Below are 13298 nucleotides of genomic sequence, written 5' to 3' on the forward strand. Positions count from 1 at the left end.
TGAGAATCTAGGCAGATGGTGTGTAAAGATAGAGGATAATTAGGTACGTGTTTTAGTGCATTCCATCTTCATGTATTGTAACCAGCAAACATATATTTGGTAACTAGTCAGAATTAATTACATTTCTAGCTACCACAACCTTTGGTCACAGAAGAACTTAGCAACTGTTATACTGTGTTTTCACGTTTGCCCCACAGCAGTCCCAAATATAATATAAATCATTGTATGTGAAAGACTAAATTGATATACTACCTGAAATTGCAAGTGACAGATTTGATCAAGGCTAGTTAGAAACATTTATCACTCAAAGGTCTAGAGACAGAAAGATACAGAGAGGTTACTTTAAACATTAAAGGAATGGAAAAGTAGAGTGATTGAAGAAGGGCAATGTAATTTATCAGAGGAATCACTCTCTACCTGCAGAGTTGATAAGAAAGCAGCTCAGCAGACAGAAAGTGGATCAAATAATGTTTCCTACAGGAGTGTGTCGAAGGGCAGCTCCCAGGGCTCCTCTCTTCACAGCAACTCTATCAGCTCTCAAGGAAACCACAAGAAAAACAGCAACACAAAAATTGATATGGAAATGCAGAATCAGACCCTGGTAAGTGCTTTAGTACATGAAAACATTATTACCTTATTTTTTAACTTCTGGATGTGTTCCTTATTGCCAGTACAGAAAAACAGGATAATAACTGTTTATATATGATAGAAAGATTTTGTGTAGCTAGAGAATTGTGAATTAATACAAAAGTTGGCAGCTTGACTGTAGGCCAGATTATACAGCTAGTCATGAAGATCCTACTGCTTCTGCTGGCAATTCAGTTCCAGTGGAGATATATGCACAATGATGCTATCATCATACTGTAGTAGAGTGAAATAATAGGACTGTTTTCTTTTTTTTTTTTCATTTTTTCCCCGTTCCCTGAAAATGGCATGCCACTGTTGAACATTCCTTTGAACATTATAGAAATCATTAAGCCTAAAAATGCACTGCTGATGGGGAAAAGGCAAAGTATTTGACCATATTTAGGAATATTTGTCACTTAAGAGGGAGTCTTTCTAAAGCAAAACCATACATTTGACCCATGACTCTCTTTGTACCATGGAAAAATCTCCCTGTTAATGCTCTGTAGTTAGTTTTATGCTTCAATAAGGTACTAACTATACCTGATACTTTAATTTACCCAGAGAGTAGGAATGTTGCAATTCAGAAGAAAAAACATTTTATTTTCTGTTAGCTACTAGATTCTGGTTCTTGAAATGTTATGTGAGTAGCTAACTTTTCTGCATCAAGAAGCATACACACAGAGTCTAGGATTGTAGCCTAAAGTCAGACTGAATGGGTGCCCTTCCTTGTGAAGCTTCTAATAATTAACCTTAGAATTTAGTGAGCAATTTCTTACCTAGCAAGGGCCTTTCCCATGATGTTTTAAAGTCCAAGCACCAGGAGAACAGAGATGCTTTAACTCAATGAGCATTCTTTTCTCATTGCTGATAGCTGTCTTGACCATATTATTATGATGATTATCAACAATAATTTTCACAAAATAGTCTGAAGACTTGTGCCAAATACAATACTGAACATGAAGTTGAGGCTATTACTTTTGTTGTTCTGATAAAACTAAGTTATTGAAGTACAACACATGCAACTATTCCATCTGAGAGAATTTGAAATACAAATTCTTCGGGATGTGTTTCAAGGGTAAAACAAATTTCAAAAAGCTTCATAATGGGAACTGGAAAAAACTCTTAGCTTTGTACTGATGTTCAGGATGCTTAAGGTTAAAGTATCCCACACATGGTTTCAACTTCAGGCAAATGGTTTTTTACTTTAATGCAGATGTCTTTCCTAACAACATCTGCAAGGTCACTTTTTAAAACTTACGAGGAACATATGTAGAATGAATGTGTTTGAAAACTTCTTCCTCCTGACTCCTGTGGTATCATCTCTTTTTTGAAAATGTAGATGTCTCCTGCATTATAAAACCACAAATTATAAGCATATCTAAGGCTGTCCTTGTAGTGTCACTGAAAGGAAAGAGAGAGAATGAAAGTCTGGAAATGTGCAATATGCAGGAAATTCAATCCAACTGATCTAGAACTTTGATAGCAAAGCAGAGCCCCTTATCAGAGCCACTCAGTTTAACTATGGCCCATTTAATATGGTCCTGACAGCTTAGGGTATATCTTCACTGTACAGAAGTACAAAAAACTCTACACATTGCTTCTACAATTTCTTTCTAACTTATTATTTTCTAATGCTGCAATAATTTGCTCTGCTTTTTGTCTGTCATTTTGTGAAGTCTTTCTAAATGCAGCAATAATAGTCATGTAGGACTTTAAGTATATCTTTGAGAAACACAGTTTGTTTATCAGAGAACTACAAAGATTGTCCTTAATATACATAAATAATGGAGAAATGCTAATTACACTATTTAGTTTTTAAGTACATGTTAGTCATGGGGAAAAGGCATTACCTGTCCTACACCATACACTCTTCTCTTTGCTGGGAGTCAAAGTATTTATTGTATTGTTAAGTTACATTATATGCTTCATCTTTTTGAGTTTCATATTGTGGTTTTTGTGGCACTTAATTCCTAAAGAAATATCTAGTGCCAAAAGACTGAGGACATCTAGAATAATGAGATTTAAAACGTCCTTACAGTTCTTAATGCTAACTTATGAAAGAGATATACCTTAAGATTCCACAGTATGTGATATTTCATCTTGTCCTCCAAAATTCTACAAGAGAAACAATGGAAAGTCTTTAAATTCAAAGTTCATGCATTTTATTAGTATCATTTCCAGTTATTCTTTGGTGTCTGCTTACTTTGAAGCAGATTGCAAAGGACTGGGAGATAGCTGTGACTGAAAACAGTCGCATGCAATAGAATGGCCTGTTGTGCATTTTTTTGCTTGTAAAAAGACAAAATTAATACTTTTGGAGAAAACAGCATAAATCTTTTGAAAAGCCCTAAACTAACAAGATTTCTTTTTTTTTCTTTGAACAATACCAAGTGCATTCAGTCATACGGGTTCAGCGCAGAAGCTGCTGTATTTCAAAACTGCATATCATATATATACTGCCTCTTTAAATCCTGGCCATAATATTTTTTACCATTAATTTTCCAGCAAGTTTTTCCTTTAAAGCTTATTTAATTTTTGATGATTAAATCTCTTCTCTTGTGATGTGCCAGGTAAAGACTTGGGGCACTATTATGCCATAACATAGGCACCAATTACCTCTGATTTCTATTCCTGCAAAGAGCGTTACTGCTTGACTGCCACTGAATTTATGGAAAAAGCAATGTTCCACCAATGGCGGCCTTGTGCATTCACCTTCAGAGGGATACGCTTCCCGTTAGTGTTCATCAAAAAAGCACTTTCTCTAAAGGCCAGCCAACAGAAATACATAATCCTTTAGCCCACACCAAGGATATTCCACATTCTCCAATACTTTTTCATGTCCTTGGCTGGAGCTTAAGGTGAGATACAATCATTTTTGTGCTGCACTGCTTCATTTCATCTTTGTGATTTTATTACAGGCCAGTGTAATTTAGAAAAGCCATGGGCTTTGCTTTGTGAGGTGGAAGTGTGGCACCAAAATCAAGACACCAGGAGTTTTGTATAGCACTGTCTGTCTGCAGTCTGTGTGTTTGGGGAATACCCAGAGATCTATCCTAATATTGTGAAATGTCACATCAGCAGCAAGCCACAGACCGCCATGCAGTCTGCAAATGTGAGAAATTGTTCTACCCGTAATTCGATGCCAAATGATCACATACTCTCCTCTTCATTTTCCATAGCCTGAAGAGCATAATTTCAGCAGAAAAAAAAGATGTAATCAATCAGATCTCTGGGATTAAGAGATTATAAATGCACTTCTATAAATGTAGAGAGCAAGTCTTTCATGTCACTGAGGCTAGTCACAAGAGGTCAATAGGGCTACTTGTATAAGCCAGACAAGCAGAATATATACTATGATCAAAGATGTGTCATGCAAATGGTGGTAAATTCTACTGGTTTAGATTACGGAATGTATTTAATGTTATTGTGAACGTGCTCTAAGTAGTTTAAAACAGCAGAGAATGATTAACGAATAATTTAAGATCTCTGAGATATTGAAAGTAATTTTTTCTGCAGTGCTGGCTTTCCTCCTCTCATCACCCTGAAAGTATCTTCATTCCTGTTTGATTTATATAGCATGGCAGAAAAATATGTCCCTGGATCTGAATTACGGTCATTGATGGCATGTAATGGAGGGGGTTTTCACTGTATGCTAGGAAGATACTCAGATTATATATACACTTGGGAAATAGGAGTGCAGAAGAACAGAGAAAAAATATGCCTTCATCTGAAAAATAGAGTATCTAGGGGATTTGAATAATATACAGGCTCTTAGTGTGCACTGCATTCTTAAATGAAGTTTTGGTCTCTGTTTAGCTAATAAGTGCTTTTAAACAGAGGTGGAAACAAAACCACCGAAGTTCAGTGTTTGCAAACTGAACTAGAGAGACACCACATCACATACTAAAGTCACAGGTTTTTTAGCATAGAATCTGAAACATGGCAGTTCTAGAGAGAAACAAATGAGAGGTCAGGAGAACTGAGCTTTTTCTTTTTTCTTTTTTAATGCAGAAAAAGACTTTTCCTTTTGAGGAATTGTGTCTTCCAAGGGTATCTTTTGACTGCTGCTTATTTTGACTTTGAGTGAAGTTAAAGTTGTTTTCCTCAGGTATCGTTCACAGGATGAGACAGGCTGTATACTTCTACTCTTAGCTGCCCTGTAACTTTACTCTGGTTTATTTCTGAGAAGATATTCTGTAGTTACCATAAAGCAACATACATAAACAGAGTCTCAGATGTTCTTCACTTTTGTTGTTGTACTATGTACAGGCTAAAGTAGTCACAGAAAACCTGCAAGAAGAAGAGGAGGACACCATGACAAGGACTACATGTCAGAGTCATGTGATAGGTACAAAATTATATTTTACACTGGATTTTATTGCTGTCTCAGTTCTTGGAAAAAAACATGTTTAATTCTCATTACTTCATTTGTTTGCCCAGTTTATGTCAGCTTTAGCATTCATTTAGCTCTGTTCCTGGATAGCCATTACCAAGTGTGGATCAATGCAATGCTTGACAGAAGGGCTCTGGAATCTGGTTATGAAAGATCATTTCAGCCTCCAAAACTAGTGGGTTACATATAGTGTCTTAACTGAAGGGTTGTTGTGCATGATACTTTCAGTGGGAATAATACTGATATACTGTAACTCTGTCATCTGGCCTTGAATTAGTAAAATTCAGAATAAAATTCTGAATAGCGGAATAATTACTGTGATAAACTAAACCAGAAGAAGTAGCAAACCAGGTGTCTCTTCAGAAGACCTTAAAAGCTGTTATTGAAAATAAAGTTGCCTTTGCTCTACGCTTTTCAGGAGGGTAACACCATTCACCCTGCTTCTTGATTAGCATGTACTAGCTTTTAACCTCAGTACATGTTAAAATATCTAATAGGCAATGGAGGACAAAACAGAAGTCTGTTTGGGATCTGTATTAGAGCAGTATGTCACCAATATAAGGAACTGACTGAACGAAAAAGATTCTCCTTTAGCAAGTTCCCTTTGCAGGCAGAGACTGGAGCAATAGCTAAAATCTGATTCAGTGTTTTCAGGACACTGTAAGTGATTTTGCTAGCCAGAAGCTCTTTCATTTCACTAATAACGTCAGCCCAGCAAGTGGGGCTGAACAGAGTATCATGTCGAAACACATTTCTCTTTGGGGTAGTAGGAAAATGTTTGCATGCTTTATTGACTTGTACATCCTTTTCAGCTAAATAAACTCTGCCTGTCTTACTTGCAGAAAAGATCCCTAAACTCTTCCCTAAGAACCCAGCCATAAGTTGGCTCCATTATAGCAACTAAATAACAAGAACTTCGAACAATGTAGTGTAAGACTCCGAGGAGATTCTGTGAGTGGGTAGGCACTAGCCCTGAAAAGAGAAATACATGCTCCTCACTCTGTGAATAAAGGGCTTTCTTTCTGTTGCTAGAAATTGCCCAAAAGAGAGTAACTCACTCAAGATTGTTGAGAATTATTTTTTCTCAGACTGAAATAATTATTTTGCCTCCACCTCAAAATTCTCAAAACTTTTACTTTGAATTGATGTGAAATGTTGGGGTTTAATTTTTATCCAGATACTGAACAAGAAAAAACAGCTATTTGAAGAGCTTTTTTCTGAAAAGACTCCAGTGCTTCCTTTGTCTTCGTCAGTGTAATTGGTGGTTGTGACTGAGACCTAATTGCTATATATTTTGATATATTACTCTGTTACTGGGTCCTGTAATATGTCATGTAGGTGGCTTTTGAGGGGATTAATATTTTGCTCCTCCCACAGGCACCAAATCTGAATCTCTGACAGGACATAGTGGTTATGGAGCAGGTTGGTTGGCATTCCCCTAAGTCAGACTTTGGTTGTGCCTTGGGTTCATGAGGCCCTCAGTTAGCTGGGAGAGGTCATCACTGTGGGTCCAGCACTCCTGTGCACCAGAGTTCTTTTTTGCAAAGAAAAGACCTTCAGCTTTTTCAGGGCTGATGACATGGATAAAGTGACAGGTAGGTCTGTGGCCCAGGTCTATACAAGTCCAGAGTATGTAGTGCTACAGAGATGCCAGGCAGTGCTGCTCTTGGGAAATTCCTATAGCTCGTACAAAGACCTTTCCATCATCTGAATTATACCAATTGCAAAAGCATCTTCTTTTCCCTAGACAATGCCATCTCTTAAAGGCTCAACACAGAATGCCAGCTATCCCTAGTCTGCCTTGTCAAACCATCTACAATAACTCAAAGAGTTTGCTCTGAGGATCAAGTTGTTAATGTCAGGAAACTTTGATGATGGGAGACATTATGTGCAATAGGTAGTACTGGCACAGTAAAAATAATTGAAGTCTAAGCAAATTTGTTAACATTAGCACAGTGAGTCCTAATGCAGAATGTACCAGTCGTTACTTATTTCAGCAGGACAAGACCAAGTCTGGGAAATTAAAAGCATGGGTCTAAGTGCACTTCCTGAATGTTCCTAAATCAATATTGTGCTGTGGTTTATTCTACTCTCATCAGGCTATGTTTTATCTTACATTGGTATTTTTGCTGCTGTATGTCCGCATTGCTCTTTGTGGATAGCAAGCTTTCCTAGGTCTCACTCAGATTCTTTTACCAAATTCCTCAATAGAGAGAAGTTCTGGCATTTTTCTGATACAAAGGTTTTCATAGAAAGATACTGGGGTTTTTTCAAGACTGAAACTCTATGGAGCTTTAAGAAAGGTTCATTTGGAACATTTACCATGTCAGCTTGCAATTTTTAGTCAAAACCATACACAGGGAAGAACTTGTGAAGATTATAAAGAACTTGTTGGTATGGAGAATTAGCTGAGATGTGAGACAGGCAAATTCAGCTTTCTTTGTTATCAACACCTAAGCTTCTGGTTGTCAGAAGCCGGAAGGATTGCTCTGTAAATGCTATGCCTCACTGCCATCAAGCACATGATAGTGAGCCAGGTCCTTAGTCTGATCTAAGAGGGCAGTTTATGTCCTGGTGGAGGCTTTTGGTGTGTTGTTTTCATGGAACAGTTTCATAGTGTTGGGGGTTCTTCCAGAACAGAAACATCTTTGAAATCTTGAAAATTTCAGTGGGCTGTAAATTAATTTCTTACTTCATTCTTTACCATCATAAACAGGTTTTTTAAGAAAACAAAAGTTCACTGTGGTTATGTAGCTGTACTTTAATGAGTTTATTCTACTGGTTTTGATCTAAACTGTTAACAAAATAGAGCTGAATGTATAGAAGATGTAGAAAGGCTATGATTAAGCAGGGAAGGTGTTCTTTACATAATAGGAAGAAATGTGTTGCTGTAGTAGTCACTGTAAAACACCTAAATTGACATCAGTTCTGCCCAGTTAGCTAATAAACAAGATACATATAACTGAGCAGTCTTCAAGGTTGATATCATGTCAGACAATGCTGGTTCATCACTTTCTAATAATGAGATACTCCTGGGTGTGTTAAAAAACGTGTAAAATGCCAGTTGCTAGGTTTTTAATTTATTGTGAGTTGTTGATCTAAACAAATTTAAATATTTTGCTGACTCTCTGGATTTTCTAAATTGAAAGAATACAAGAATGCACAGTAATATAAAATTTCCCTTCTAGTATACCTTTATTTCAGGAACACATGATAATTTCCATAAGAAGCAGTCATTTATATTGTGCTATATTGTACTTAAACATATATTTAAAACATTTTAAAAAAATTTAAAACAAAAATATGTTATACCCTGGATACTTTTGCTGTACTGTCAGTGAGGATGCCAAATGTGGCCCTGGCAGCACAGATGCTACCTGTGCTCCCACTTCCCACAGACAGGAGACCTCAGAATCCACCAGTAGCACTTTCAGGTCCAGTCATCTTCAGAGCTCCTTCCTCAAGCCCTTTGCAATAAAGTAGTCGGGTTTTGAAAGAGTGATGAAGTGGAAAACGCTAAAGTACCTCATAAGATGAAGAACGTGATAAAAAGGTTGAATTTCCCTTCATGTCATGAGAGACTCTGCAGCTCAGACAGGTACAGCAGGTCTCCAAATATTCCTGTAAATAAAATTATTTTATTGAATGCAAAGACTATGTGTCAAGCTCCTTACAGTATTGCTTCCATGTAAACATAAAAAAGCCTTCATTTTACAAAGAAAAAGAATTCTATTTCCCCCGAGGGAGTAGAAGTGTCCGTGTTTGTCTTGAATTTCTGCATTATCACAATGGCCAAAAAAATTACAAGACAGTTACAAATTACACCTTTACATAGAGAAGTTAATAATTGGACATCTTGAGAAGATAAAAGCATTTGTGAGAAAGTTTAATGTTTCATATTTCAAGTAATGTTTCAAATTAGCAGCCACTCCTGGAAGAGTGTGATTGTATTAATGATAACGTATTAAGAGTTTTCATGGATAAACAGCTTCAAGGGAAAAGCCAAAAATCCATAGTACCAACAAACAAATGCTAATTACTGAAGAATTCATTCTTGCAGACAATTTCACATGACAATACTATGGTGTACCGTAACAGTCATACCACAGTTTCTTTAATTATGATATTCATCTGTTATGGCTAAAATTCGGGCGCCTTGTTGGAGCAGAAGTATTTTTGGCTATACAGGTCCCTACACAAATTAAAAGGTTCCTGACCTTGTTTTCTTTTTAAGAATATGTATCTGTAATGAAGAGGAAAGTTATTCATAATTAATCTTATCATTCTTCAGTGTTGATATAAACCTATGCTGAGGCTGAAGGAGGAAAGACTGAGTGTGCCATTTTCTCAGACATCAGCACTTTGGTGATTTACCAAACCTTGTGTTTAAAAGCTGCATGATAATAATTTCTCTGGGTCCACTTTCCTTTTCTTTTTGTCACCCCAAATGGGTGATAAATTTGCTAGAGAAGCAAGTCAACATTGAGTATGCTTTTTGCTAACGATATACTCAAGGGTCACACGAAACACAGTCTCAGCATATATTCACCAGCCTAAATAGGCTGATGAGGGGTGTCTGAGAAGGTTTCAAGTCTATTCTTAAATTTATACTCAGGTTTCAATACAAAGAAAGAGGAATTTTTTTTTCACAGATATTTTTATGTGTAAATATGTTTATTCACCATAGTGGATTTCCAGTGGTCACTCTACCCCTAGCAATTCCTTAATGAATCAAACAAGCACTTCTGGCCTAAAGCACTGAAGTTCAGGGAGTACATGAAAGCATGGACAGTTCATCTAAAGGAATTCTTTTATTGAACTGGAAAGTTTTTGCTTTCAAATGTTATCTTTAATATGTCACTGATTGAACTAAAAGGCCAGATTCATTCTTTAATAAAAGCCTGTTGAGCTTTGACGTCAGGGACATCACTGCAGGTGGGTTTTGTCCTTGGAATGACATCACTGGTAAAAATAAAATAAATTAAAAAATCTGAATAGACCTGCAGTTCACTTGAACATTGTGAACACTCTAGAGAGCAAATACTTGACAACACAAGAATTGGTAGTGGCAATACAAAATATATCTGAGTGTTGTTGGTACTACCTGCTCCACTGGAAACACAAGATACTACCTACTGAAGTTGTGTGGGGAGTTATTTCCCTGAGGCAGGCTGGGGTTAGAATCCACAGTAGAAAGATTCACAGTTCTTGGAAAGAAATTACCTAACTGTGGCATTGACCCCTATTGTTTGTTTGGAGTATTTCAGGTGAAATTCAGAGCCAGGTGAAGATTATCAAGGTAAATGTAGTGTGAATTTTTGAAACTTTAAAGAAAGACTTGGGTCTAATTTTTGTCAAATTTTCATAAGAAGTCCAGGTCAGTTGCTCAAAATTGATTAATCCAACATTAAATGGGAACCTTGTAGATACTGGCATTTCTATAATACAGAGAAAATGCCCGCAGATACTTGAAAGGGTTTTGAAAAGTCTAGCTAGATAGAGGGTTGGGTTTCCACACTATCAAAGCAACATTAAAAGTGCATTGCAGACTTTGCTGCTTTGTGCTAGAACAAAAACACACACTGAGGTCAAGGGATTCTTTTGTAGCTCTGCTGTAACCCAGCGCTCAACTCCATTAAAATTCTTGATAATCATCTGCCTTATAGCAGGCTTTATCGTTTTTTCTACTTTCCAAGAACAACCTTACAGAAGCGTTTTGCAGTTTAATTTAAAGGCAATCTGTTCAGAAAAAGGAAGGTCTATCTTTTAAGCAACTTTTCGGAGATTTGTCTTCTTTAGAGGACCTTTGGTTGAATGCCTTAGACACCTAATATTCCAGAAAGGAAGTGTTGTTAGTATATGTTGCGTTGTGTTTTAAAGTCCACCCTTTTAAGCTTTACATGCAGCAAAGTGATCAAACTACATTTTCAGTAGAAACCAGGAATGTCCTTCACAGAAGTTTTATAGATAAGTTGCTAGCAACTTGATAGCAATTTTACAGATATACTAATAGCAAACATAGGACGTATAACATGTTGTAGATGTAAGTGGTTTTGACTTAAAAGAAAATGTGTCGTGGTTTAACCCCAGCCAGCAACTAAGCACCACGCAGCCGCTCACTCACTCCCCCCCCATCCAGTGGGATGGGGGAGAAAATCAGGAAAAGAAGTAAAACTCCTGGGTTGAGATAAGAACGATTTAATAGAACAGAAAAGAAGAGACTAATAATGATAATGATAACACTAATAAAATGACAACAGTAGTAATAAAAGGATTGGAATGTACAAATGATGCGCAGGGCAATTGCTCACCACCCGCCGACCGACACCCAGCCAGTCCCCAAGCGGCGAATCCCCCCCCCTCCACTTCCCAGTTCCTAAACTAGATGGGACGTCCCATGGTATGGAATACACTGTTGGCCAGTTTGGGTCAGGTGCCCTGGCTGGGCATGAGAAGCTGAAAAATCCTTGACTCTAGTCTAAACACTACTGAGCAACAACTGAAAACATCAGTGTTATCAACATTCTTCACATACTGAACTCAAAACATAGCACTGTACCAGCTACTAGGAAGACAGTTAACTACATCCCAGCTGAAACCAGGACAAATGTCAGCATTATAATTATTTGTATTGAGGTATCAAATACTAAAAATGATAGCCTTATCTGTGTATTCTGATATTGTTTTATTCAGCACCCGGTAGCCAACCTATGAAACTATATACATGATAATAAAAAACCACACTACATAAGCAGTATTTTCTATGAGGAGAAGGACCTGCATTCTTTCTAGTACCCCAGGTAAATTTGTTTGTCTCTGACTCCTCTTTTCTTTCTGGTTCTTCTGTATGGTTTTCCCACAAATATACCCATTTACTACCAAGATATTCTTTTCTCACCTTTCCCCTCATGTTTGTTCACCTGCATTGTTTAAAACTTGTGGTCACTCTTCAGTGCTTGTGTGGTGCCCCAGTATATTTTCTGACTCCACACAAATCTAGACCACGATACAGAACCTGCCTTTTTGCTTCCATACCGATACCTCTTCTAATCAACAGATCCTCGGTCCAGTGTCATCTGCCTTTTTTCTCTTGGTTTCTTTCTGAAATCTAGATCTGATGAAAACTGAAACGGAAAAAGTATGTTTCAAATTTTATTTCTGAATGTGCCATTTAATGTACATACTCATTATGCTTAATTATATAAGTTATCCAATGGCCTATTCCAAAGCTTGATGAAAACAATAGCAGTTCATCTGCTTGTTTAATAAGCTTGCACCAAGCGTCCAGTAAGAGAAGAAAAACTACTTGACACCCACCTCTGCCAAACAAAAGACTTGGGTTTATCCACCATTATGTAAACTACTAAAACTTCAGACTTTTTTACTGGAGTACTAAGTAAACAGCTATTGAATTCATGTTTTCTCATTCTCAGGGAATGAAAATAGATGTGAAGGAAACGAGCCTGATTAATGTGGTAAATACATTAAGTCTGACATGGATCATCCTAAAACATGTCCATTAAGCCTGACATATTTGAGCAAACTCATTTACATTAAAGAACCCTCAAAACCTGGAGACAGATTAGGTGAGGTCTGTAATGAATTACTGAGATAAATGTAACAGAATAAGTGACAGAGGAAAGATGGTGAACAAATTGATCTGTATTACAGCCTGTGCATTCAGTAACGAGAGGTGATCCACATCACTGTGGAGAGGCAAAAGGATGTTCCAGAAGTTGCTTAAATGTCAGGAAAATCCTTGGATGTCTCTAATGCATTTAATGAAGAACAATATTCAACGGATAAAATGTCTTTTGACTGCAAAAGAAATCCTCTCTTGTCATGAAGTCTCAATGCCTGAGAAAACAACTTATCAGTGTCAGTGTTAATTCCTTTCATCAGGCCATTGATAGAAGTTGAGAAGAACCATTTAGCAATCATCTTATCACTGATACAGGAGTTGAATCATTCATTTACACATGATCAGATAAAGGAAGAATGTTTGTTTTATCTTCCCCATCACCACCCAGTAAAGCTGTGGAATACCTAGAAGTCTCTACACGTGAGGCTGCTGTCTGTAAAAGCCATCAAACAAAACCTGTTCTCACCAAATCCATTTCCAACCTGGGTCTGTTCCGATTTCGAATCTGCATGCTCAAAAATGTTGTGTTTTGATACAAGTTCTGATAAAGTATTAGATTTTTCATGAATCCCCTATATATGAGCAGTGGTACAAGTATGCATGCATTTATTTGTACATTGGTAACAAAGCCATTTT

The 13298-nt window shown here is 37.1% G+C and overlaps 1 protein-coding gene across 16 annotated transcripts in view; it reads left to right on the forward strand.

The window, feature by feature from the left end:
- Window positions 1-13298, forward strand: part of NCKAP5 (NCK associated protein 5) — a 392323-nt gene that overhangs the window by 332676 nt on the left and 46349 nt on the right. For 12 of the 16 annotated variants that reach the window (XM_069780847.1, XM_069780846.1, XM_069780848.1 and 9 more), the window contains 2 exons: window positions 424-601; window positions 4897-4975. In XM_069780847.1, the coding sequence (XP_069636948.1) occupies window positions 424-601; window positions 4897-4975 (257 nt within the window). Of the gene's footprint in view, window positions 1-423; window positions 602-4896; window positions 4976-11713; window positions 11906-13298 lie in introns of those variants that run through there. The other 4 variants (XM_069780854.1, XM_069780844.1, XM_069780856.1 and 1 more) reach the window with 4 other exon arrangements.

The sequence above is a fragment of the Haliaeetus albicilla genome, chromosome 4 (assembly GCF_947461875.1).
Source record: "Haliaeetus albicilla chromosome 4, bHalAlb1.1, whole genome shotgun sequence".
Lineage (NCBI taxonomy): Eukaryota > Metazoa > Chordata > Aves > Accipitriformes > Accipitridae > Haliaeetus > Haliaeetus albicilla.